At 39.9% G+C, this 27,868-nt stretch overlaps 2 protein-coding genes across 2 annotated transcripts; one reads left to right on the forward strand and one right to left on the reverse strand.

The window, feature by feature from the left end:
* Positions 1 to 31: 31 nt before the first annotated feature.
* On the forward strand, positions 32 to 7,272 carry LOC117305172. Its single transcript, XM_033789972.1, has 8 exons — positions 32 to 157; positions 1,664 to 1,926; positions 2,731 to 3,454; positions 3,868 to 4,113; positions 4,892 to 5,103; positions 5,729 to 5,804; positions 6,737 to 6,862; positions 6,967 to 7,272. The coding sequence occupies exons 2-8, from the start codon at positions 1,685 to 1,687 to the stop codon at positions 7,066 to 7,068; spliced, it is 1,728 nt and encodes a 575-aa protein (XP_033645863.1). The 5' UTR covers positions 32 to 157; positions 1,664 to 1,684; the 3' UTR covers positions 7,069 to 7,272.
* A 6,809-nt stretch (positions 7,273 to 14,081) lies between these two features.
* Positions 14,082 to 27,015, reverse strand: LOC117305269 (caprin-1-like). Its single transcript, XM_033790103.1, has 15 exons — positions 26,844 to 27,015; positions 24,554 to 24,703; positions 23,789 to 23,950; positions 23,036 to 23,130; positions 22,745 to 22,827; positions 22,052 to 22,183; positions 21,525 to 21,601; positions 20,501 to 20,708; positions 19,792 to 19,878; positions 19,036 to 19,469; positions 18,387 to 18,495; positions 17,645 to 18,100; positions 17,249 to 17,446; positions 15,791 to 15,964; positions 14,082 to 15,326 (listed from the first exon to the last, which is right to left on the reverse strand). Exons 1-15 carry the CDS (start codon positions 26,958 to 26,960, stop codon positions 15,226 to 15,228), a joined length of 2,583 nt encoding a protein of 860 aa, XP_033645994.1. The 5' UTR covers positions 26,961 to 27,015; the 3' UTR covers positions 14,082 to 15,225.
* Positions 27,016 to 27,868: the final 853 nt, after the last annotated feature.

The raw sequence follows: 27,868 nt of genomic DNA on the forward strand, positions 1-27,868 counted from the left end.
CATCAGTCAATAGAGGGCGCTAGATGACATTTTGAGCATGTTATTTGTAAACATTCTTCAGCCAGGATGACAAGGAAGTAACGAAGTCCCTCCGCAAAAAACAGGACTAGTTCTGCATTGAGATTGTTTTCAAAAGACCCGAGGAATGACGGTAGAGGTAACCAAATTTAACTTTGAGTCACAGCTTTGTGATAGTTCGTGATTGTCTGTTTACTTTGACTGCCTTGCATTTTTGCACTGGTTGCAAATGCTTTTTAAAGTTTTGAATTCATCAAAGTTTACATAACAAACTGGCCCGCCCACTCTTTCTTATCTACACGGTGGATATTCCCTTCTTGTGTGGGAGTTTACCGAGTTCCCTGGACGGTAAGCTAGATCATCTAAACAAACATGCTTTTTATGCCCCCCCCCCCCCCCCTCCAACTCCATCACCTTGTGCTCTGTATGTTTTTTTTTGCTTGTTTTCCGTAATTTATATTTTGCCTCTCCTTTGCTTGTAAATGTAGTATTAATTATAGTATTACTTCATGTATTATCATTATTCCATTTGCTTGTAAAACATAGTTCTTTATTCACTGCTAATTGTTTTGTTTATTTGTTTGGATTTGGGAATAAAGTGAATTAATTTGAATTGAATTGAACTCAAACAAACAATAAAAAAAAAAAAAATACAAAAAACAGCTCTGAACCCTTTTGAACCTTTCGCTGATGGAAGACTACTTTTTCTTCAAATCAACTCAAGTCAAAGATCCGATAGAACTTAGAAGTTAAAACTATTGAGGTTCGTTCCGCTATCGTCTTCATCAGAAAGCGGAATAAACCTCATCATAGTTCTACTTCCTGGGAATAGGAGATGGAAGACTAGGCCCAGTAACTGAGGCTAGTATTCCTTATTTTCGAGACCGATAATTACAAATTTCGAAAAAAAAGTACAGCGCACCTGTTACTGGGTCTTACTCTAATCGTGGAGGACGAATTTTCCTCCTTGGTCTAATAATGAAAGACCAACTTCAAGCCTTTCTAGTTGGGTGAATAACACACTAGAATAATTCCAGCTAATGACATTGCTGTTGATGATTGAGGACTGACGAAAAAATGAGATGAACAAACAAGTGGGGGCGGGTAGGAATTAGGAAAGTTGGTTGATTTGGATTCAGTCAATTTTTCCTGCAACTTTCAAAACTAATTGGCATCAGTGAATGCACTATCAATTTTTTTTTATATTCGATGCCATTTGTTTGTAAGGCTGAGAATCGTTTGCTGCGGGGGAGGGGGGGGGGGGTTGGTTTACATGCGTGGGGTGGAGAGATTGGTGATTCTTTAGCAAGGTTGGTGTCTCCTCTAACAATACTGCTTTTTCCGCAATTAAGTCTTAGGCCTACTACCTTTTCTTATAGTGAAAAATCTCACTTAGAATGCACACCTAAAAATGGCACAAAATGAAATGTTGTTCTGCCCATCTATGTGTTTTAAAAGCACTATCATTCAAAAAGACAATGAATGAATCCATCAATCAATCAGTCAATACATCAATCAATCAATCAATCAATTTTGGTAATGTTGTGTGTCATGGCCCAAGTTGTAAGTTCAAATCCTGTTAACTAGCAAATTCAGTTAATTAGCAAATTCAGTTAATTAGTTTTTTGTTTAAATTTTATCACAGGAGATGTGCTGAGAAAGAACGATGGAGCTTAGCCATTACATCATGAAGTTTCCCGCCTACTGGCGTGGCGTCTTTGCCCCCCTCAGCAAAGACAGCGCCCCAATCATTGGGGCCCACACCTGGATGCTTGAAAATCGTGAGGGAGCTCACACACTCCACAGCATGCGTACGACGGGTCGTCATAGCAACCAGGTCGACTGGGTCGGCTTTGTTGTTGCTCTGAGTGAGATTGAGCCGGTGGAAAGTGGGAACTGCCTTGTTTTGTAAGTGTGTAAATGGACAAAATGCGGTTCTAAGTTTTGTTCAATGGAGCTGTTTGACCTGAAGGGAAGGTTTACGTTTGGTAACCACACCTAAATATAATGGCTTTCAACACTTAGGGCCTTCTTGTGGACTGTTGCAGGCTGGCATAGTTTATATTTAAAGAAACCATAAGAGATGATGTTGAATGGTCATGCAGTTGGAGGGTTGACTGTGTACTGCTTTATAGTACATTCACTGCATAATATCATATTGCAGGCGGGCATAGTTTTTCTTTCATGCAATATCACAGTAGATGATCTTATTGTTGGTCACACAATGGAGGGTTGACTGTGTACAGCTAGATGCAATCACATATACCATACTTCAGGCTGGCATACATGTAGTTTTCAAAACCAAAGTGCAATTGGCAGACAGTAGGAGGGTTGACTGTACTGTAGATGCTTTCACCACATATTGCAGGCTGGCATAGTGTATCTATCATTCAAAACGCATACATGTAGTTTTCAAAACCAAAGTGCAATTGGCAGACAGTAGGAGGGTTGACTGTACTGTAGATGCTTTCACCACATATTGCAGGCTGGCATAGTGTATCTATCATTCAAAACGCATACATGTAGTTTTCAAAACCAAAGTGCAATTGGCAGACAGTAGGAGGGTTGACTGTGTACTGTAGATGCTTTCACCACATATTGCAGGCTGGCATAGTGTATCTATCATTCAAAACGCAGTTGATGATTTGAATGGTCAGACAGTAGGAGGGTTAACTTCTTTGACTTTGTATGTTCATTTTTGTTTTATCACAGCTTCCCAAGAATTCTTCTTTTTCCTGTAAACATCCAAAGAAACACATTGGCCTTTCTCTCTGAACACCTGACAGACGTTCCTGTCATATATCTTGATAAACTCCTTCAATCCTTGACCAATCAGAAGCTGACTGATGAATGGATAAAACTTCATCTCCGAAAAATCCAGGACTACGTTTGCTGGCGGCAGTGCCAATATTTCAATACAGGGTTTTGTGCGGACGATCAGAAAGCTAAGCTGACCAAAGCGTCGTGGATCACTTTCACAAATATCTGCCAACAGATCAGGGACCATGATAACAGCTGCAAAAAGGATGCTGCAAGTAAGCTGCAATTTGATTGGCTGCCAGAAGCGTTAACGACCAATCAGAGGGATTGTGGACACCACGGTCGTTTCGCAGCAGAGAGGGTGACGACAGAGAAAAGAAAAATGGTGGCCGAGATGTCGGAGGACGCCCAAATGGAAGAGGTTGAGGGCAGTCCTATGAAGAAGCGAAAAGCAGAGGAGGGTCGAACCACTCCCGATGTCATCATCATTGATTCGGACTCGCATTCCCCGATGGAACTTGGTGTCATCGGCCAAGACGAGAGAGTTGACGAGGATCTGTTAAGAAGCCAAACTACCAACAGCAAAGAGGCTGCTCGTCTGGGGGGCAGAGAAACGGGAGTAGCTGCGTATCGTCTCCATGACAACATGGACGATGTCATTGATGCGGTTACCAGGGTAAGAATGAGATTTAATTTCTTCCAAACATCTAAAAGAAACAAGGAGACACAACATGAAACTCAAGAAAAATTCCTTCAGGCTAAATTCAAGGAAATTCTTCTTCTGACAAAGGGTCATAGAACTTAGAAGAAGTGAAGAATCTCCCTTAAGAAGCAGTAAACAGCGCCACACTACTCGGGTTCAAGAAAGTAATAGGACAATACATGGGCTACTAATGGGCTTAACCCTCCTACTGATAGACCATTCAAAACCATTCAAAATTCCAACTCTCACATTCCCCCATTGCAATTGCACACACATGGCATAACCATTTGAACAGTGTTGATGGTGAGCATACTACATACTACTACCTCTAAAAGCCATTCAGGTGGTTTTAAAGGTAAACTCTTTTTTTTCCCCTTTGTTTTCAGAACACTTTGACTGCAATTAAGAAACTTTTGAGTGACCCGTCAGCGGCTGAAACGCTGCCACCTGACCTACTGAGACTACTCATTGATTGTCCATCGCACCACTTAGAAGCATACTGTGATTATCTGATGCTAGACTCCATTCCAGCCATTGGTTTGAATGCCTTGGCCCAAGAACTGACATGGTTCAAACTGGAGCTGAGTCATCTGAACGCTGTCGTTTTGGCAAGACGATGTTTCCTGAAACAGGTAAAGCCAATAGGGACCTTGACAATGGAGCCTTTATCTCTTATCCCCGTCAAGTACAGCCCTGGGGATGCCCCAGGACTTTTTTTACCCCACGGTTGCCCTGGGCACTTTCATACCAGGTTCTGGTTGCACGCTTCAAGAATACCCAGGGATATTACCTCTTCCCCCCCTACCCCAGACCAGGGTTGCTACTCCAAGGGATATGCCCATTTCCTGGGGCAGACGGAGGGTTAAGTAATCATAGGGTGCGTTCGTTTAGCTTCCCTGGGTCTACCCCCGCGGTGCTCGCTCGGGTGAGCCCCTGACAATAGCTAAACGAACGACCACTCACCGCTCTCGTAGTGATGCTGTTTACCTGGGGTCAGCCCCCAAGTGACCCACTCCAAGAGCAGGGCACTGGGGGCTGACCTGGGTGAGCCCCTGAAATGACGTCAAAAGCTATTCGAACGCACCGGGGCAGACCGAGGATGACCCAGGGAAGCTAAACAAATGCACCCATTGTGGCAACCTCGGGATGTGAAAAGGGCTATAGTCCAGGATAAGGTCTTCTACCCACAGTTAATTCACCTTGTTTGAAATTTGCATGTCAGAGAAACCCTGGAGGAGCAAGTTCATAGTGTCTGGGGGTTACATTGTATACCAACAGCAGAGACAAGTTAGATCGCTATAAACTTGAAACTGGAAAGTTTGTATTTTTGTTTAATTGATTGGCAAGCATATTCCTTTTCTCTAAACATAATTTGTATTCATTTTTATTTCATTTTGATTATGTATTTAGATACAGGCTCTAAATCAGACAGCTCCCAGATCGCTCATCTCAGCTGTTGTCAACCACACTAAAGCATTTCCAAAACCAATGATAGAGGGCACTTTAATCCCCGCGCTGACCGAGGAAGGTCACTGTGGGGGTGTGCCCGCACAGCAGTGCGACCTGGTTGCTAAGGTGGTTAAGGAAGCATTGACCAATGAGGAAAGAGTACATCTCATCGGGTGAGTTGTGATTGGTCGACTCGCTCTTACAGAGCAAAACTTACCCCCCTTAGATTTCTGTATAGACCCCCTTGCATATGACATCACCACTCTCAAAAGCATCAAAAGGCAGATCTTTGTGCGCATGATCTCAGCGTTTCACATTATGCAAGGAGGTGTATTGTTTTCTATACCTTACACAACACGGAACGCATCTCCGAACAATGCGGAACCACAATATTGCCATCATTTTGGAGTCAAATCTTTTGTGCACATTGGTGGTTGCACGATTTTGACTCCCAAAATGGCAATTATGATAGGTGCATGTGTATTTGCTGTCCATTGGACATGTTAGACAAGGAGTGACCAGGGCTGTATGCTACGTTTTTGAAACGGCAAGGGCACCAAGGCATTTTCTCTTTGGCAAAGGGCACCCTATGGGGAAATTGTAAATTTCTACTGGAGCATTTCAAGGGCACCAAGGCAATGGCAAGGGGCAACGGAGGCAATCGCCTTAATTGCCTCCGTGAAGTATCAGGCCTGCCGAGTCTATTGACATAAAAACTAAAAGGGGTTCTACATGTAGTGATAAGATAATTTCAAAAAAAAAATTACCTAAAAAAATGTCTTGTGTTTTGTTTTCCAGGAAGATCTTTTCAGTTGCAGGGTTACAGTGGTCTGAAGACCTGACTATATTTGTCCAGACAGTTGTCGGTTGCAAGGTAAGTGTTATGGTTGAGATGTTGAACTGGTTTACCGTATTCAACTGGTTAACCATTTAAAGGCAGAGGACACTATTGGTAATTGTCAAAGACTAGCCTTCACAGTTGGTGGGTCTCAACATATGCATAAAATAACAAACCTGTGAAAATTTGAGCTCAATCGGTCATGGAACTTGCGAGATATGAATGAAAGAAAAAAACATTCTTGTCACACGAAGGTGTGTGCGTTTAGATGGTTGATTTCGAGACCTCAAGTTCTAAATCTGAGGTCTGGAAATCAAATTCGTGGAAAATTACTGATTTCTCGAAAACTATGGCACTTCAGAGGGTGCCGTTTCTCACAATGTTTTATACCATCAACCTCTCCCTATTACTCATCACCAAGAAAGGTTTTATGCTAATAATTATTTTGAGTAATTACCAATAATGTCCACTGCCTTTAAATGGTTAACTTGTTACTGGTGATTGTGATCAAAGCAGTAATCTGTGGCACTGACTAATAAATCAAAGAAATGACAGTAAAGTTTGACAAGGATTACTTCAGCATTGTGGGCAGATCAGCATAGGGGAGATTTTGGACATACTGTGACCAATTTCACAGGTAAGGGCTGCATAAATACAAGCAAAGAATATTACAATAACAGTTTTCTGCTTAGCAAACATGTGCTGGGCACCAGTCATAAATGCCACATGTTACACAGTATTTTGGCTGGTAACCCAAGTCTGATAAGCATCATACTACTGTGCTTAGCTGCTTTTTATGCTTATAAGCAGCTCCATGACATTGGGCTTCTTATTTCCTGAGCTCACATTTCAAAGATGGAAAACTGTTTATCTGTGAGGTAAATAAAAAATTTGGTGGTTTGCATATTTTTTCATCTTGTAAGACTATTCTTCATAAATTGATTTATTTCTTCACAATTTTGTTTTAGCTGGAACTGAATGCTGAGAGCCTTGATGCTTTCATAGTCGCCCTGGAGCATCACGGCACCTCCCAGAAGTCATGCGCCAAGTTTGCCAAGCTTCTATTGGCTGTCGTCAATCGATTCTCCAAACAGGTGGGTTGGTTTTAAAAATAATCAATAAGGTTGTGATTGGTGGCACGCAGTTTGGTTTAGTCAGGTTAGTCATGTGTGACCTAAATTCTTTGTTTTGTTTGCAGATCTCCCCAACAAGCCATTCTGTGCTTCAGCGATTCGCCGATGCAAATCAGACATTCTTAAAGAAAGCTCTAATCACTGCACTCAAGCGGGTCAAAGGTTAACCTGAGAGTCACTGATATGAACAGAATTATAGACCTTTCTTGTGATGACAAAATAACTGCACTGGTTGTCATGGACAGCAGAATGTAAGCAATACGTTAAAACGTGTTAACAGATATTGTGACCAAATTTTACAGTCTCCTGACGATGACTAGAGCAAGCTAGTCGAAACATTGAGACCAATTTAAGAACTCACTCTGCGGAAGTGCAGTTAATAACGATCCTATAAGCTAAAGTAGTAGTCCCAGCCAATTTTCTATACCTTCCGCCCAGGTAGTAGTTAAAAAGCAGGACAGTTCTTTTCAGAACTGAGAGAACTGAGAAGTCTCCCAAACAATCCGATAAATCTACTCCGCGGTAGTAGAATAAAGCAATCAGTTCTCTAAAGAACAAACTCTACCTAGGAAGTAGATACACACATGGTGTTACTGCAAACCAAATATTATAAATTTTACATTTCTGCAAACTTTTAATTAAAAAAAAAAAACTTCCCATGGTTGGTTGCTTTGTTTTAACAAATTTAATATATTTTTTAAATATTTGCCTTTCATTGTTACAAATTGGTTTTGGCTTTGTATTTATGGCTTTAATTAACCCAGGTTGGCAAAAACTTGGGCTGTGACGTTGCATTAGAAAGGTCTATTTTCTTGGTGTTCAGTAAGAGCGATGTAAAGTGTGTTAAACTTTCAGAACAGAAAAAAATAATAAAAGTTCACAGATTTACAAATAACTTACAGGGTTTACAGAAGGTAATGGTGAAAGACTTCTCTTGAAATATTATTTCATGAAATGCTTTACTTTTTGAGAAAACACTAAAACAATATCAATTCTCGATAGCGAGAATTACGGATTTATTTTAAACACATGTCATGACACGGCGAAACGTGCGGAAACAAGGATGGGTTTTCCCGTTATTTTTTCTCCCGGCTTCGATGACCGATTGAGCCTAAATTTGCACTTGTTTGTTATTTTATATATAAGTTGTGACACAAGAAGTGTGGGCTTTTGGAAAATACTGTTTACCGAAAGTGTCCAATGGCTTTAAAAGAGCCGGCATGGTCTCAATGTTTCGAACAACACGATTGTACCCGCAAGTTTACTATTAATGTATAGTTTCCTACTATAAAGTGTGGGGTCATGCGGCGGGCCCTACACAAAGACATATAAACTAGCCAACCTTTTTCCTATGAAACGCTGCCAAAATGGCCCTCTCCTTGGCAAACTATAGAGGGCGGTCTGTATCTGTACTGTGAAACCCACGTGTTGATGTGCCAAGTTGTAGTTTAAGTTATTTCATTTCTGAGACAGTTTGAAAGTGTCTCTGGTAATTATTTGTAAATGTAGGAAATTTTTAAATTGACCAAATGACAGCTTGTATTTCATTTATGCATTATGGTGACAAAGTTTTATTTCGCTGTGTGTGCTATTATAGAAAATTTGCTTCCTTTTGATGCCCAATATTTAATAAATTTTTACTAAGACTTTGGGCTAAAAAGGTCCCTTTTCATCCCGTTCCGACCCCAGTAGGTCTTAGAGACATCTGCAGTTTTTAACAGGGTAGTTGCTGGAGATTACAGATTCGTTAGTTCTCCACGAAAATCTACTTGAATTTGAGTAATTAGTGAGCAAACATTGCACTGTTTTTAAATTTCGTGCGGTGTGCCATTTTTTTTTACGAAGCAAACTTTGTTCCTTGACTGATTAAACAAATTTCGCAAAGTGTACACTTTACAATCTTTGTTATTCAACAACTCTTACCACTTCGCAATGGTTAGGTAAGGACACAAGTGTCACGACCGGAGCTTGAACCCACACTCTGCTTGTCAGAAACACCAGAGCTTGAGTCCAGTTAGACTGGGCCCCTGTCTTTATCCGTAAGGATAAAAGACAGGTCCCAGCTTCTCAAATCAAGTGATTCCATTGGATACAATGATATTGGATAAATGTGCACAGTGACATGAGCTTTCCATAGATGCCCAAACAGTTCATTCCTGTCACGTCTGCAATAGCGTTGGACTGCGTATCTCTATCTGAAATGCATGGGGTCAAAGGCCAAAACACACGCCGGTTTTGATGCCGGTCTCTGGCGTTATTTACGAGCCTCAAAGTGTGATGTCAGATGTTCAGGCTAGAGTCTGGTGTTCTTGTCCGCTTGGCCACAGCATGTCATAAATGTAGGTAAAGATGGAAAATGTAAGAACAAATTATACGCCAACAGTTCCGATGCTATATGTATAAGGGATACATCTACATAGAACATGATAATCATACCAACCAGTCGAACTAATTTTTCTTTGAAAGTAGCCCGCAGGGATCGCAAATAAAAGGCCGCTCAACGTTTAAGCACCTTGCTATGCGACTGATATTCAACAACAGCAAAGTTGAATAAATTTTTGATCAAAGGGTTTTTATAAGTTATGCAATAATTTATAACCAAAATAAACTTTACTTTTATATTATAAAGTTGTACAAATTTGTCTAATAACCAGATAATTTTACTGTTGTGAACTTGAAATTTGAATAAAACAATTACTTGAATGGAAAAATTATTTGAAGAGCTGAGTGATAAACTCATTTAAGTATTTCACTGTTCAAAATTTGTGTTCATTATTTACTCTTTAAAGCCATTATACACTTTCGGAACAGAAAAAAAAAAAATTCACAGATTTACAAACAACTTACAGGGTTTACAGAAGGTAATTGTTAAAGACTTCTCTTGAAATATTATTTCATGAAATGCTTTACTTTTTGAGAACACATTAAAACAATTATCAATCCTCGACATCGAGAACTACGGATTCATAGTAAACACATGTTATGACACGGTGAAACGTGCGGAAACAAGGGTGGGTTTTCCCGTTATTTTCTCCCGACTCCGATGACCGATTGAGCCTAAATTTTCACAGGTTCATTATTTTATATATAAGTTGTGATACACGAAGTGAGGGCCTTGGACAATGCTGTTTACCGAAAGTGTCCACTGGCTTTAAAAGGGGAAAAAGACACCACAGCAAACAGCAGTTGAAGCCAATAATGAACTGACAATACCACATTTTCAATAAAATCAACTTACTTCGTTGATTTAGTTTTTTTTATTCATGAAATTGCAAGCTAGTTCCAAAGAAAAGCATGACAGTTTCAGCAGATATTGGCTCACCCTCGATCATGTGACACCCATGTGACTCAAATCGAGTCACATGACACACACTTGCTATACAGAATTACAGCTTTTTTGTCACCATGACAAAAACACAAAAGAAATGAAAAGAACAATTTACTTCACAAAAACATAGCATTTCTATGGTTTGTTTCTGAAACGTTAGCAGACAAAATAAATTTGATTTCACCTTTTTCTCAAACTTAATGTAAAGTAAACCAATATGTAAATATTATTTTAATAACAGTAGCAAAACAAAGTTCTTTTTGAAAAAAGTAACAAAACTAACAAAAACACACAGTGCACAATGACTGTGCCTCCTTTCAACTCGGCTGCAATCAATTCCACAGAGTTGCTAAGCATGAACAAACCCTGCTTAGCAGAATCGGCACCAGTTAAGTTGCCATGTAGACATCGCATGTGACTGGTTCCCTATCAACCAAGTATGGCAAACTCTTTAGCTTAACAGCTTCATGCAATAGGTACCCAGGGGCTAATTTCATAGCGCTGCTTACTGGTAAGCAAATTTTCGTGCTAACTATATCAGGAATTTTTTTTGTTTAAGCGTAAGTGTACTTCACAGGTTAACAAGAAAGTAAGGAGGCCACCATTGTTACAAGCAACAGAAGGTAAGCATGCGCTTACGGTTAGCAGAGCCATGAAGTTGAAACTCACACAGTAAGCACAAAAGCAGCCGTTAAGCAGCTCTATGAAATTAGGCCCGTCCTCAAGACACCAACTACAAGTTCTATAACATTGCAAACGGACTTTACATCTTGTCTCCTTAAAGTCGAAAAGTAAATTACAAAGTTAACAAACACATACAGATTGTACATTACACTTACTGAATATAAGACTCGCATTATGCGTTTTTCTATCTACATAGACACATGATTTGAAATCACATAAAATGGTGGTCTGGATGACAACAGAGGGCGCTCTTCAGATTCCAATAATTAACGAAAAGTTTTATTTCTGAGAGATTTAACATGTTGGGTGTGTCAGCCATTTTTTTTTTAACACAAACGTGAAATCTGAGGCCGTGATCAAATTAGCGACTTCAGCTACGGCTACATTTCCGCATCATCATGAGTTGAAGTATGGTCCATACTTGGCAACAGTCGTAACCGCCAATTTGGATACTGCCTTATTCATGTAAAGAGTAGAGCGCCCTCACATGTCAAAAACATACACATGACCAAATAGATATCTTATCTGATATCTGCCCTGCCCTTTTTCAAAACCAAATTTTCGGCTTTGACTCTGTCCTAGAGTCTACGCCAGAACCAAAACCAATGCTGTAGTTTCAAAAAGGGCCATTATAGCAAGAAAGAAATGAGTTGGGTACCAGTCGCAGCAATGGTAAATATATTGTATTTTGGCTGGTAACCTATTTTTGCTATGCAAGAGTTTTCTGAGCTTAGCAGGTTTTTGTGCTTACATGCTTTGTGATTCTGAGACCAGGTCCTGAATTTCATGGCTCAGCTTCAAGCAATATTCTGCCCTCTGCAATCACAATACTCTTCAAATGCAAGGACTGCTTATTCAAGTGAAACACATACATGTACTTCAGCAAAAAAAATTCATCTGGCTAACCTTAGAAACTGTTTTACATGTAGCGCAGATTTGTACTCTTCCATAGCTGCCCGTCTTTTATGCTTACACCCGTCTTTTATGCTTACAGTAGAAGAGCAATGATACTGGGCCCAGAGTTCAAAGCAGAAGAAAACAGTTACCGGCCAACATTCCACACAGTTTACATCATTCCCACTGGTGCCCACTCATTTTCTGCTTAGCAAAGGATTTAGCTAAGCAGCATTTTCTGCTACTCAGCTTAATGAAACTGGGTCCTGATCAGGGAGTTAGGAGAAGTTTCTGTGCAGAAAAAGTTGTAGATTACAAACTTTTTAATCGGCCAATATTTTAACTTTATTTCAACTACCCCTCATGGTAAAATTGATACCAATCTCAAAAATTAAACTACAGCGGACAATGCCACAGTATTATCACCTATTATTATTAAGGTGCTAGTGCAAGATATAATGATGAAAAAGTGACACAAAAAAGAAACAAAATTCTGTGAAGAAGACAAAAAGTAGCCAATTTGTGTAAAAACAACTTTTTCTGCACAAGATTTTTTCAAAAACAAAACAAAACTCATGGCCGATAATGTCATAAATAACGTGTAGTTGAGGTCACATAATTGCTAAGCACATCAGTGATTGGCTTGCTTAGTACAATTTAAGTTACCTGCTGAACAACTGTGAAGAGAATGACCTCACTCTGATCTGGAGCCAATTCCAAATAATTTATAAGCAGACATCCTTTCTCCCAACGCAAACCTCCCCCCCCCCCACAAAAAAAAAAAAAAAAAAAAAACTAATAATAATAAAATAAAGTAATAAAAAAACCAAACAAACAACCAATCAGAGAACTGGTCAAAAAAGTGGTTGACATATAATTAAGCATCTTAGTTGGTAAACTGTTTCATAATTTGTTCACCAATCCAACTGTTTTAGTGTTTAGTTTTTTTTGTTTTTTTCACTCAATATTTTGTTGGGTATAAATTGCAAGAAAATTTTAATGGTTGTTGGGCCTTTTTAAAACCTTAACCTTAGTTGCTGTGGCAACAATTACAACCTGGCCTGAAACTTCACTGATCTCTGCACAAAACCAGGATCGGGAAAACAACAAACATTTGAAAGTCTGCCAGTTCTTAATTGGTGTAGTAAAAATAGTAGCAGTGAGGTCTGTTAGCTCTTTTCAATTTCAAAATTTGTAAGGTCAAAAAGCTAAAAGTAAACACCAAGGTTATTTATTTACGAATTGGTAAAATAAGCAAGGCTGTGTGTTCATTCTGCACACAAAAGTCATTTCACAGAATATGCAATCTTCCACCAATAACAAAACAACTAACGAGGGGTTTCCCTATGATGTCCTAACCAACTGTAGCTATTTAGTCAGGTTCCCTGACAGCTGCAGTACAAAATTACCATCAGACAAAAAAAGGGCCAGGCGTCTTTAGCAATTTTTATGAAATCCATACAAACTGCATTAACGACCTTATAGTTCCAATTCGACGAACTGAAAGAACACCACATCAATTTACTTCTCCAGGGTGTACTCTCATACAAAAAAGAAAAGAAGTTCCTTACAAGAAGCCATATGAACTGGAAAACTCTAGCAACAAATTAGTGTAACATTATTCATGTAAAAAACAAAAATGTACATGGGGGCCGCCCAGCACTTAGCACAGACGGAACAAACTTTTGAGCATTTTGTGATTGTTTCCCAACAGTTTCGTGTGCATTTATAACGAAACGACCCATCTCTACAATAAGGAGACGTTTCTGCATCTCTCGGACTTATATGGAACATTACAGAATTGGTAAGAAACAAAAAGCCATATGAACTGGAAAACTCTAGCAACAAATTAGTGTAACATTATTCATGTAAAAAACAAAAATGTACATGGGGGCCGCCCAGCACTTAGCACAGACGGAACAAACTTTTGAGCATTTTGTGATTGTTTCCCAACAGTTTCGTGTGCATTTATAACGAAACGACCCGTCTCTACAATAAGGAGACGTTTCTGCATCTCTCGGACTTATAAGGAACATTACAGAATTGGTAAGAAACAAAAAGCGTGAAGATCACAGATTTACATAAAACTTACACGGTCTAATGATGATGATAGTTGAAAACATCCCATGAAAAATTTCTGTATGAAATTTCATACTTGATGAGAAATAAATAATCTAATTTCGCGTTTGGGGTTTATCGCTCAGTGAGCGTTTTATTCATTTTTGTTTTGGCATTGATTTTAAACTTCTACAGGTTTGCCAGTTCATGTATATGGTAGATTACATGAAGTGCTTACACTGCCAGTAACTTATTTGCTAGCAAAACCAATTATGTTATGTTCCTTTAACATCTGTCTAATGGACCCTCTTATGATGTATTCCAATAACAGTAAATAAGAAAAGAAAAATCAAACTACAAAAAGTACACACAAATTTCAATTGTTGTACAACTGTAAAGGCCATACTTGGTAGCGTCTTATTTGGGAGTCGGGATTAGAACAAGTACCATTTTAAATATAGCATTTTTATGGAACTTGGGGTTTTTTTTTAAGTAAAGAGGGAATCAGGATCTAGAAAAAAATTACTTTTTAAATATTGTGATATGAAGGTACCAAAAGTTTACGACAATATTCAATAATTATACAATATTTTGGGGAATTTTCGCTTCTTTCCGCTGCAATTTAACCTCGAGGGACAGAGTGATGCGATTGTAATGTCTAGGGTTGATCCTATATAACTCAGAGATCACTTTTTTTTTCATGGCCAGGGGTAAAATATTTACTCAAACAAATAAACCAAAAACCAAATTATTTAGTGAGGGAATTTGCATATTTTAAGAATTAAGTTACTGTTATTTATTGAAGGAATGGCACATAGCTACCTTGGGAGAATATACATTACAAAATTATGTTTGGAAAAGTTGTTTGTTATAAATTTATTTTGGAAAAGTGGTGTGATAAATATTTTGCATATGGCAACTATTGCTCACTACAAATGAAATAATAACTACGTAACCAAAACAAACAAGTTTTATTTTTTTGACTAAACAAATATCACCCTTCCCCCTTCACATTAGATGGGTACCTATGATGTAACGATGTAAAGCCATTGGCACTATAACCAATCCTTCCGGTTGCAAGACAAACAAAAAAATGGCTGCCGCACAAAAACAAAATTTCATAACCTACAAAATGGGACATGAACTGCATGCAGCTTTGACTCTGGCTACACCAAGGTAGCCAAAAGCCAATAGCTAAAGCCAACACAAGTTCAATTTGGAAAAACTGCTTTACAAAATGGGACATGGATTTTGCTCAAATTTCTCAAAAATGGAACATGGATTTTGCTCACATTTCTCAAAGCTCTTCTCCTTTTTCCATACTCCAAACACGTTCACTACTTTCTTCGGGGAGGTGGGTTTAGACCGTCAACTGCGAAGATTGGGGCTTGAAGCCGGTGCTGCCCCCGCGACCTCGGAAGTTACTTTGACCTCTGACCCCTCCTGGTCCTCCGCGCGCTCCTGGTAAACAGACATAAACATCAAAATGTATTAAAGCTATTATCGCCTTCTTTTCTGTCTCCTGGTAAACAGACAAACACATCCAAATGAGTTATTAAGGTATTAAGCTAGGATTGAGGGCATTTTCATTTTGCAAAGGGCACTTCTATTGGAAAGGACTTTAGAAAACTTTTGAAGGGGCATCAAGGCCAAGACCATCAGCCTTTTTGACAACACTATGAGGTTTGGGTAAATTTGTGTGTATTGACCATAGAAATAGAACGCGTGTTATTCAGTGAAGTGCACATTTCTTTAGGCGACGCGGCGTTTACACGTAAACCTATTGACCACCAACGTTCATGGTGAGCGTGGCATCAGTCGTCGCGTGTGACATGCTTATCACGTCCACCATACCTCAATAAGGCTTATAGGGAACAGAGGACATGACCTATGGTTGTTTTTCTCTTTATAATAAGTGACCTTACCTCTCGGTGCGCCCCGTTGGGTCGTCACCCTCCTATTGTTGTAGCCTCCATAGTTAGGATCTTGGGGCCGGTTAAAGGTATTAAAGTTCTGGCTTGAGTTTCCAAAGGGCATGTCTTGCGCCCTCTGTTGAAAGTTGTCCCTTGGGAGGTACGAGTTGTACCCTCCGGGTCCTCCTACAACAGGCAAGATTGGAATAGTATTACTCAACGTCGAAACAATGATAAACAATATTTATTTAGTGAAAACAATCAAACTGAAAAGGCGCTTAAGGCTCGTCTAAATAAAACTTAACTCCCCACTGGGGTCGTCAGATATAGCTTAAACTGTTAAAAAAACACCAAGAAAAACACACTCAAAATTGCAAAATTACTATTGATTAAACTCAAACATAACCTCCGGGGCCTCCTGCAAACGGCAAGATTGGAAATTACTCAATATCAAAACAATGATAAGCAATATTTAATTAGTGATAAAATCAAACTAAAAAAACGCTTAATATATCTTGGCATTCCATGCCATAATCGAGGCACTAGATTAACTTGCTCATTGAGTAGCACAACATTTAGGCCTATAATAGTAAGTTTTGCACCATATTGATACCAATAACCATAATTGAATAAATCTGGAAACTTTTGATGGAGGTCTTGTATGGTTTGAAATGGAACACCAAGGCCAATAAAATTGAATAATTATGATTGATTTAACTTAAGCAATTAACTCTACCCTCACTATTCTATCTCTAAGCTGTTACTGCTAAGCCTATAACACAACACACTTCCTCAACAATGCTCAATCTAAGCAAAAAGAGTTAAAAAGAAAGAATATAAAAAAATACAATGGGAGAAAGATACAAATTACAAATGAGCAGATTACAAAAAGCTCTGATGAAAAATTTACACCGGCTCAACATTTGGTAAAAAAATATTAAATCACAAATTTCAAATACAACAACAGTTATGAACATGAGATTTTCATCAGAAAAATATTAATACATCAATACATATCGCACAACAAACACAAATAACAATTCTGCCTGTAAAGATAATAGCAAACATACTTGTGTCATTATTTTTCACATAAAGCTATGAATACAATGGCTGAATAAATTGTGCCCCCTTCTTCATATCAAAAGTTGATAAAAACAACACAACCTCACAAGTCCCAGTATTCTCCACGCGTGGGTTTTGGGAGAATCGGTCGCCCTTAAAAAGTTTAAGACTGCCCTGCCAAAGAATTGGCTGCCCTGCTAAAACAATTGCCGCTCTGCCAAAGAAATTGAAAAATAATCAATGGAACGCAACTTCAATTGCAGCGCTGAGTGCATGTATAAGTTCTCTTCGATACAGATTTCTTTCCGCTGTTCACTCACTCAACAAAGGTACCAGTGAGCTCGCTGACCGCCAAACTTTACAAGACCTTAGTCACAACCTCACAAGATTATTTCCAATAGAGCTTACCTCTTGGGCTTTGGTTGGTGGCGGGCGGGTATCGCCCTCCGCCCCTTCCTCCCATGTATGACATGCCTCCCCTGTTGCCACGGTAACTTGTGTTGGTAATGTTACCTCTGCCCCCTCTTGGGTTGCCGCGGCCATTTCCTCCTCTTGGCTGGTAGGTGTTCGAGTAGGAGGATTGGTACGAGGGGTAGGATGAGGGCCCTATAAAAAAAAACAGTTATAACAAAAACTTAAACCTTACAAGACTTTACATAAACAAGATTAGAAATGTATGGGCGTCTTGTGATGATTATACAGAAATGAATAGGTCTCTGAAGGGTTTATCACTCAAGGGAGTTTGGGTTAAAGGTCAGCAGTAGGGGTCACAGGGTACATCAATACTCGTCCAAACCCTCATACCTGAGCTATTGCTTGATTGGTTGTCTGACGGCTGTTCCATGCTGTCCGCCTGCTCCCCCTGTGAAGACTTTGACGTCGCCGTCTCCGCCTTGGGGCTGCCGCTGTCACGCTCGCTCGTCTTCTCCGCCTTGGGGGTTGAATCCGTCGATTGGAATGTCCCCATCTCCGTCTGTGATTGGTCGATCGCTGACTGCTGCATGGCCTGCATCTGAGGTGACGACCTCGTGGAGTTGGTCATCTGGAACGGTGGGGCGCTGGCGTTCATGGTCGACTTCTGGGCGAGGGGGTTGTTGTTGCCTTGTTGCCCGTTTGGATGCCCCGAAGAGGAGCTCATGTCCCCGCTGTGGTGTTGTTGTTGTTGTTGCATCGAGGCGGAGGGGTGTTCTGTGTGGGATGATGAGTTACCCATTTGGGAGGTATGTTGGCTGTTTGGGTCTGATGACGTCTGACTTTGGCCTTCAGGGGAAAAAACAAAACAAATATTGATCAAACTTTGGTCAGGGATGTAATAGGCCGAGTGCAAAGCCTGCTTACATACATTTATCTTTGGTTTTGAAAGCCCTACTCAGCAATCTGAGGTGTTGCATATGGTTTTATCTTTGTTTTCTTAAAAAATAATAATAATAATAATATCTTGAAAATGAAGTTGTTTTGCAGCAGCAATCAATCAGCGCCGTACAGGGCTGTACAAATGTTAGAAAACTAACCCTCAAGCTTAAAAGAAAACATATTAATATTTTACCCGATAGGTTCTGTGACGATAGCGATTGTGAGTAACTGGTGCCAGATCCCATGGATGACATGGAGCTCTGCTGCCCTAGCATTGAGGCCTGCAAACTTGAAGACTTGTCCTAAAAAATGAAATAAAAAGTATGAGAGAATAAAGGAATGATAAACAGAAAGATGGCCAAATCTTTTTCTGAAATTATTAAATGATCTTGATGTTTGAACAAAGGTAAATAATACAAAAAAAGTTATTCAAGATGAAAAAGAAAAACTTGTCATCGTAGTTGCAATAAGATAATAAAACAAAACACACCCCTAAACCTTTGCACAAATTTGTGTGCTTTCAGACGCCTGAGAAAGGCTTCAAGTCTTTCTCAGATTCATTTAAATAAGCTCTTTTTCAAAAACTAGGTTTCTTCATATGGAGTCATTTCACACACTGTTTAATACCATCAACAGATCTCTGTTGCTCGTTACCAAGTAAATTTGTATGCCTAAATACATTTTGAGTAATTACCAAACAAGTCCAGTGCCTTCAAAAAAGGGTTACCACTAAGAGAGGCTATTATTAAAAATTTTCAAATTTCCGAACAAACCTACTGTCAAACCGTTTCCATGTTTGACAAACCTCTGGTTGAGTGTTGTGCTCAACTAACGAATATTACCTCTGCACTGGAGTGTTGTGCATCACCTGGCGGACTCGGGAACTCTGGAAGGTCATTTATCTGCTGATGCTGCGTCGAAAGAATCGTCTGCGATTGTGAAAGTCCGTCTATCGTTTGCTGGCCCGGCTGGGTCGAGTGTCCACGCTGCTGTCCTCCGTGACCGGCCTGTGCGCCCAAACTGGATGTCTGCCCTAAGCTCTGTCCAGGCAACTGGCCGTGTTGGTGCCCGTGGCTCTGTGGCTGGACCATGTTGGGTTGTTGGGTCTCGTACGGTGACTGCATGGGGTAACCGGCGTCGGACACCATGCCTGATTGGGTGTCGTATGCTGGGTGTGTCGGGAGTTGTGAGGGGTGGCTGGGGTCGGAGAGGGGCATGTCCATCGTCTGTGGTTGGTTGAGCTGGTCGAGGGATTGGCGCTGCTGCATCGATTGTTCTGAAATGAGAAAAGTTGGGTTGTTCAATCAATTCGTGGTGTTTTGTTGCCAAACGGTCAAGCACACTGGATTTAAGCTATGGCTGGTGTTGCTGATCAGTGGGTTCAAGTCCTGGGCCCAGTTTCATCGAGCTGCTTAAGCACAAAAAGTAGCTAAGAACAACAAAATTCTGCTTACCAGAATAAAGTTACCAGCAAAAATACCATGTCACATGTACAATTTGTGACTGGTACCATGCAAATTTTTCCTAAGCAACAAAATTTTCAGCAAAATTGTCCGATTAAGCAGCTCTATAAAATAAGTATTTGACTCTTGACTTACCAGCTTGTTGGTGGTTTAGCGTATTATATCCCTGAGGTGGTAGGTATGACTGGGACACTGAAACAACGGCTGGGTCCATGTGAGGAGCTAAAAATTGAAACAAACACAAACCAGGTTATTGGTATTAAAGTAGATTTGTTGGTGATAAAAATCATCATTGTTAATTCCAGTCTGAAATCTTAATGATTATAAAGTACATACTAGAACCGTTTATTTCTGTGGAACACTTCCATCATGCGTTTAAGTATAGTACGTCCTTAGCGAGACCCTTATCAACAGTAATAGCTGTAGTCATAGCAACCAATACACCGATTCATTAAGCTTCGCCCCATTGTGTATTTACCAATCACAACCCATTGCACAACCAAAAGTCTGACACTATAAAGTCCGACATGCGTGCATGTATGCTTGGCATGCGCAACAGAGTTGTGTAGAATGGCATTGGAAAGGCTCACGTGCTCTTGCTCACACGTGCGCCCCGGGCCGAGCCTAATGGATCGGTGTATTCGTAAAGCTGAACCAAAGCCTTGGTCATGAATTGGGTCCAAAACCCTTAAATAGCTGAACCAAAGCCTTGGTCGTGAATTGGGTCCAAAACCCTTAAACTCATTGCATGCATGTTTGTTGGGCTCCCGATTTACCATCATTATTTAAACAGCCAACACACATTTCAACCCCCCCCCCCTCCTCCCCAGCACAAATCACTTACAATTTTCGTATTCAAGCATCGAGTCTTGCATGAAGTTGAAGCTTCCCTGCTGAACGGACGCCAAGATGTCAGACCCATGACCTTTGACCTTGTGGGGTGGCATCTCAATGGGCTTGGGGAAGGCGTGGTCCACAGGCTGCTGCACTCTGGACATGGGCGGCTCCTCGGGCGTGGGTGGGATGACCGCTGGCGGGAGGGACGATGTCACCTGGGAATATATAAAATCCAAAAATTTGCAATGTATATATTTCAGGAATAATACATATAGGTTGTTTTTACCCTTATACCCAGGACTTATAGTTGACCACGGTGTTGGGCCAGTAAGTTCACAATAGGACAAGCCCGGTGGTCGTGTGTTTTTCATTTAAATGAGATATCTCTGTGAAAATATCTTTGTGAAAAGTGTCGACTGTGACTGTGATAACTAGCTTTCAACTCTGCTGTTTCAAGAGTATCGAGTATACTTTACCAATAAACAAAAATTCAATAGATCTCTCTGAGTGCTTGTTCAACTTATTTTGATTCTGGCAGTCTGGTCTTGTAAAATAAACTTCCAGCTACATGCCCCGACGTCGATTTCATTCACAGCAGAATTACATGAACAGTAACATAGTTCAAAATTTGGAGTAAAACATTACATTACTATTTCAAATTGCCTAAAACTTACACAGAACAACTGAGAGGGAGAAGTACTGTACACTCTTATAGAGAGGAGAACAGTAACTTAAAATTAAGATTTCACAAAACTCTTCCTAACTTAGGATTAATCTTATGACTTAGGACGAGTCCACACCCTGCACTGTAGCATGCAGACCTTAAGATTAATTCTAAGAAACTCTTTGTGAAATTGACAGCTGTAGTCTTAAAGACTTTCACCCAAAACTCGAGCCCGATTTTTATTTTATGCATATGTTGGAAAACATTGAGTAAGAATACTGGTCATTGACAAAATACCAAATGTGTACAGTGCCTTTATAACAAATAAGTATTTCTAAATAAGAAAAAATTTTTTGAAAGATCTTACCTCAGGTGCCTCTGGAGGCGGTACCTGATCCTGCTGAATCACAACAAAGTCATCCTCGGGCGTTTCCTCCACCGGAGCTGTCAACATAAACAAAAATTGCACATGTGTACTAAACGTCACTAGACAATCTTTGCTTGTAGATCTAGCACAGAAATTCGGCGCTTGCACAGTATGCGCAGAAATCAGCGGTAAGCTGAGTCTTGAAATTGGGCCGCGGTCATTCTCAGATTCCAGTCAATGGCCTTCAAGCTTGCTCTATTCCCCATAACACTTTGGGTTTCAGGGGTATTGCGAAGCGGTCTAGGTTGGCGGACACAAGCTCTGTAGTTTACAGAATGTGGGTTTGAATCCTGGCAGTCGCAAGTGACTTGATCTCAGTTGCTTCTCTCCACCAAGAAGTACAAATGGGTACCAGCGAGAGCCACGGAGTAATCTGCGATAAAGGTCTATATTGGCTCAGGACAGACTTTACTTTTAAGTGCAATTCTTGTTTGGGTTGTGGGGAAGGGGTGAAACCAGTTACCCACCTGAGCTTTGGTCTGGATCTTGAGTGGGCTCCTCTTCAATCTCTTCAACCTCCTCCTCAGTGGGTTCAGCTGGTAGGTTGTCGAGGTAGCCACAGCCATTAATCTGGGTTACCATTTCCTTCAGTGCCTTGTCTGTTAGTTTTAATTCTTGATAAGGAAATCAATTCTAACTAGTTGGGATGGTTAATTGGTTAAACGGTTAAACTGTACACAAAAAAACTGTAGAAATCTGTAAGGAAATCAATTCTAACTAGTTGGGATGGTTAATTGGCTAAACGGTTAAACTGTACCAAAAAAAACTGTAGAAATCTGTAAGCTTTAGGAACATTCCTTAATGGGTTTGGGTACTTTTTGTACGACACAGACAAAAATGTCACAGATTTACATTAAAATAACACGGTTTTAAGATAATGATGATATAGAAATCTTCCCTTAAGATATTATTTGCTGAGGTGTTATAGTTTCTGAGACAGGAATAAGAACAATTCACAAATTCGTTTTAATTGGACTCTCCTGAAAACATTTTTAACTTGTTTTCTCAAAAACTTAACAATTAATGGAGCTGAATCTTCTACACGTAAATTATATTACATACATCTTCATTCACAGTGAGAATGAATTCATGTCATGGCCAAAAAGCTTTATCTACAAAAGGTGTTAAAAACGCTTTAAAAAAAATATTTCAAAGGATACAAGTTGTGCCGAGGACTTCTTTTTCATCTTCTTTGATGTAGCTGTTCAGATGCTCACTTGCTGCCGTAACTTTAGTCTCAAAGCTAAAAAAAAAGCACAAAAACTCACTTAGCACAAAACTTTTGCTTAACGAAAATAAATTAGCAAAAAAAAAGGTTATCAGCAAGAATACCACACAGTTACCATTAAAAAATAAAAAACCTAAGGGATGTCTGGTTTCCTGTACCGGTATCATGAGGATGTATGGTATTTTTGATAGCCTTATCTAGAGTACCAATCTAAGCGGCTCACCTGACTTCCTTTCCTTCTGTCTCCTCGTCCTCTCTGGCCGGGTTGATGAGCTTGTAAAACTCGTCAAGATGGTTCACTTGATCCTCAGTCAGTTTCTAATGAAGAAAGGGCGACAGATTAGAAGGAAAAAAGGAAATGAGAATCACAATTTCTGGGAATGACAACCATGAATACCAGGGGATGGTGCACAAAATGCGATTTTAGTGCGGGATCAGTGGTTTTGTTTATGCAGAAAGGGTTTGCGTAAAAATGTTTGCACATTCAGTCAATCTAGCAGTGCCAGTTCAGTCTAGCGCCCTCTTGAGGTCGCTCTTTGTGCTCTCCTTGTTATGACATCTCTGTAATTGTAAGTGATTATACCTGACCTGTTGGCAGTATTAAAAGCCGTAGTTTCTCATGAAATCAAGTTCTTTTCTTTTATCATGTATGTTTGGACAACTACTACTCCCATAGTGGAGCAGGAATAGTTTGATAAATTGTCACCTATCGTGCAGGAATGGTTTGCCTAATTTGCTGATAGAGTGCAGGAATGGTGTGCTCGTTATGTCGATTGTGCAGGAATTGTTTGCACAATTTGATTATCGTCTAGGAATGGTTTGCCTAATTTGCCAATAGTGCAGGAATGGTGTGCACATTATGCCAATTGTGCAGGAATTGTTTGCACAATTTGATGATCATGCAGGAATGGTTTGCGCCCAGACAGAATTTAACCTGTGTGGAGAACCCTGAATGGGGAAAGATTTGTTGACTCACCACTGCGCCATTCTTTCCTTCTAAGAAGTCGTTGCGTATGTGGTCCATACCCAGCGTGTTGAGGATACTATTGAGGAGAATGACGTCCTGAATCTTCTGTAACTCTTGCTCAAGCTTCAAGGCGTTCTCTCGTTTCACTTGCTTCTTCGACACTTTAGTTGTCTAGAAAAGGTATGAAAAGATAAGAATTAGAAAAATATAACAATTAAGAAAAATAAATAAAAATAAACAGTGGCATAGGGAAATCTCTCCTCTAGAGATTCCGTCCCCCAAATGGAAGATTAACATGGGGTGGAGGGTGATTAAATAGAGGGCACTGACTATCAGAAGAAGTTCGTGCAAAGTCACCATATTGGGGAGGGGGGAGGGGTAAAAATCTCCTACCAAGCCTAAACTTGTACCAATCTGTGAGTAGTTCAAAGGGGCAGGGTATTGAATAATATGCCGGGCAGCCAGGCAGCAACATATCAAACTTCCTATAAACAGCATGACGTTCTGTCACTGCCATGATGCCCCTTGAAACGTTTTAATAGAAATTTACCATTTCCTCAAAGAGTTGCCCTTTACAAAGGAGAAACTGCGCTTCTTGGGGCACATGCATTCTTTGTAACCAACTGTATCTGCCACTGGGACCTGACGAACTGAAGCGATAAATTTAAGTCGGAAATACTTGATTTTAAACAAGTCTTGTGATCATTCCGCTTCCCCCTCCCTGCCCCCACCCCCTTCTCAAGTTATGAGATGAAAGCATCCCTTTAGCCTTACCTCTGACATGGTCACCGTAAACGTCTTATGCAACTCCTTGGCAAACTCCAAGTTGCTGACCACCTCATCGAAGTGAGACGCAGCCTGCACTTGGTCCTTGGTCAGTTCCTGTCCATCCTTGACCATGTCTCGATACTGCTGTAACTTGACCTGTGGACGATGACCAGAAAGATTATCAAAGTCACAAATCACACCTTTGGGTGGACAAAAATCATGTGAATTTTACACTTTTAAAGTCTTGAAGCTTTCATTGTCCATACAATGTTGCATAAAAATGGCGAATCTCTAAGAATCTGACCAAATTGGTACACGTAGGTATAGCCCCATAAATCGGTCCAATCAACTCCGTATCCTTGGCCCCAGCACCACTGGTATCAAAACCTTTCGCTTCCTTGAAAAACCATCTGCAAGGTTCTGCATCATGAAACTTACCGATCTAATGCTTCAGAAGTTGCAGATAGCACTACACTTGGTATCACAGATTTTGAGTAAAAATCAAGTGAATTTTGCGTGTGAATTTTTTCATCTAACGCTCTTTTACTGCTAATGCCGCGATATGCCGATTGTCCCCCGACCGTGCGCAGATTTTTTTCCCAGGACAAACGTGTAGAATTATCTGCACACGTTCGTCCTAAAAAAAAAGATACCCAATCCGCGCTTCGTGTACAAACATATGGACACGCGTCTGTGAACTACAAAGAATGGTTCCTCAATCCGTGCTTTGTGTACAAACATATGGATACGCGTCTGGGAACTACGAAGAATAGTTCCCAGACGCGTGTCCGTATATTTGTACATGAAGCGCGGATTGGGTATCTTTTCTTCCCAGGATAACGTGTGCAGATGGTTCTACACGTTTGTCCTGGGAAAAAAATCTGCGCACAGTTGGGGGACAATCGGCATTTCGCGGCATTAGCGGTAAAAGAGCGTTAGTTGAGAAAATTCACACGCAAAATTTACTTGATTTTTACTCAAAATCTGTGATACCTATTTGAACGATTCCAAGTGTAGTGCTATCTGCAACTTCTGAAGCATTAGATGGGTAAGTTTCATGATGCAGAACCTTGCAGATGGTTTTTCAACGAAGCGAAAGGTTTTGATACCAGTGGTGCTGGGGCCAAGGATACGGAGTGGATTGGACCGATTTATGGGGCTAACGTAGGTCCTGACCCAGTGGACCTTCATTTGTATAACAAAAAATAGTATAAATTAAAAAGAGAGCGCAATTCAAGTTAAGTCTTGATGGTCGTCAATCAAGCATAAAATGGCAATTCTTTTTACAAAGAAGTTTCTTCTATATGACAGATGGGGCTAGAGTCCAATCACCGCAGTTTCCTGGGCCTGGGTTGGTGAAAAACAACCAACAACATTTTTAGGATTAGATTTATTTATTGTCCACATTAAAAAACATAGAAACTGGATAACTTTCCGTATGGCGCCACCACTTTTTCACTCATTTTTACAAAAAGGGATATTCTCATTGAGGTAAATTAGATACTATATTATTTCATATCGAGTGAAAAAGTGGTGGCGCCATACGGAAACTTTTCCTAGAAACTTGACATCCATTGACCAAATACAAGACAAATAAGGCAAACAAAATTAAGATTTGATTTATTCATAGAAGTAAAGAAAAACATTTGTTGAAAAGTGATTTTTTTTCAACAAAAGAAAGAATGTTTGTCATGTTTGTAATACCTAATAAAAAAAGAAGTAATATTCTATTCTATTTTGTAAAGAACAAAAATATATTTATTGTTACAAAAGAAAACAAGCAAAACATTCTAGCTTGAGTAAGAATCATTCATATATTAAATCGAAACTGAACATGCTGAATGATAATGAAAGTTCACTTCAACAATACAAAGTTCAATAGTTTGTCAATGTCAGACCATGGAGCATGGAGCTATCTCCATGGTGGGGGACAAAACATCACTTGACTGATCGATTGATCGAACGGATTGATCATATTCATTCGTCTTCAAATTCAACAATTTAAAAAACGGTTTTCAAAAATTGGAAAAACATTTTGATTCTAAAAATCGAATATATCAGCAGTTTACATGAATTTTCACATAAAAACTACAATTTTCAACAAAATCCTTTGTTATCGCCACCAGCAAAAAAATAATAGTCACTCCAAAATTTCATTTCGTCATCGTAAATTATGACCAACCTTTGTCACACACGCATTGCAATACAAAACAACGGGCTGACTCGTCTTCCGGTTTGAAAAACAACGTCACTTTTGGAACAACATTTTCGAGCGAAACCTCCGAACCAAACCTACCTTCCTCTTCTCCAAATTTCTCATTTTCTTCTCCATGATGGCCATGAGTTGCGAGGGGAAGTCTGTTGCCCCTTGCGGGGCATTTTGAGGGGTTGGTTTTGACGAAGCAGCGGGCATATCTGACCGGAGTTTGTCTTCAATTCAGCGCAATGAGATTTTTAGCAATGTCCGAATTGCGTTTTATTTCACGTGTTTCACATAGTGCTCACCCCGTACCTAGCTGCCATAAACAATTTCCCGAGATGCATCACACCAAGCTTAACATTAATTTACAGTACTTTCTTAATTAAAAAAAATTTCACAAATGTTTCTAACTAAACAGAACAATTGATATAATAATTTGATTATAATATACTATTTTTTTTAATAAAAGGCTCATATTTCAAAATTACAAACGCACAGTCGATTAAACTTTGGGACAGTTAAAACTGCGGTAAAAATGACGTCATATTTAAAGGTGTTTCCTTCCTCGGCGACACACGTACACTGGCGGACGGGTTGGTCCATTACCAACCGGTCCATGAGTCTATTTCTCTATATTACTCTAGAAAGTTTAAAATTTGAGTAAATTGAGGGATGGAGATGGTTGAAGATCAACTTATAGTTTTCAACGATGATCCACCACCAGCAGTGTGTATTATTGTTGCGCCCATTCATTTTTTTATATTAATTTTATTTTAAATAATGCACACCATCCCCACTTGACACACACACGACAATGGGAGCTAGCTAGGCTCCTCGCGGGGGGCCGTTGCAGGCTACCGGGTGGGTGTGGCTAGCTGATCATGATGTGATAGACTCACTCATTTATTGAGACAATAGTCTACTCCTTGCTCCATATTCCCACATGGTTATACCCTTCATTGCCGGCCATCCTACAAGGCCCGCCCTTCCCTCTGTCTGGACATTTTTGTTTTCATGGGCGGCCAAAAGGGCAAACTGTTATAAATTTATAAACAAAGACACTCAACAACAATCGAAGAAAATTGTTGTTTCCAGACAGAGAACAATTCGCAATCAAACTT

Source organism: Asterias rubens, chromosome 22 (genome assembly GCF_902459465.1).
Source record: "Asterias rubens chromosome 22, eAstRub1.3, whole genome shotgun sequence".
NCBI lineage: Eukaryota > Metazoa > Echinodermata > Asteroidea > Forcipulatida > Asteriidae > Asterias > Asterias rubens.

Bases quoted from the DNA above. Each gene is read 5' to 3' on its own strand.
- LOC117305269 (XM_033790103.1), bottom strand. From the start codon at position 26,960: ATGCCCGCTGCTTCGTCAAAACCAACCCCTCAAAATGCCCCGCAAGGG. The intron at 24,704-26,843 runs GTAGGTTTGGTT...CATCGTCCACAG, and splicing joins GAAATTTGGAGAAGAGGAAG to GTCAAGTTACAGCAGTATCG. The intron at 18,101-18,386 runs GTAAAATATTAA...TTTCCCCTGAAG, and splicing joins ATCGTCACAGAACCTATCGG to GCCAAAGTCAGACGTCATCA.
- LOC117305172 (XM_033789972.1), top strand. From the start codon at position 1,685: ATGGAGCTTAGCCATTACATCATGAAGTTTCCCGCCTACTGGCGTGGC. The intron at 3,455-3,867 runs GTAAGAATGAGA...CTTTGTTTTCAG, and splicing joins TCATTGATGCGGTTACCAGG to AACACTTTGACTGCAATTAA. The intron at 5,104-5,728 runs GTGAGTTGTGAT...TTTGTTTTCCAG, and splicing joins GAAAGAGTACATCTCATCGG to GAAGATCTTTTCAGTTGCAG.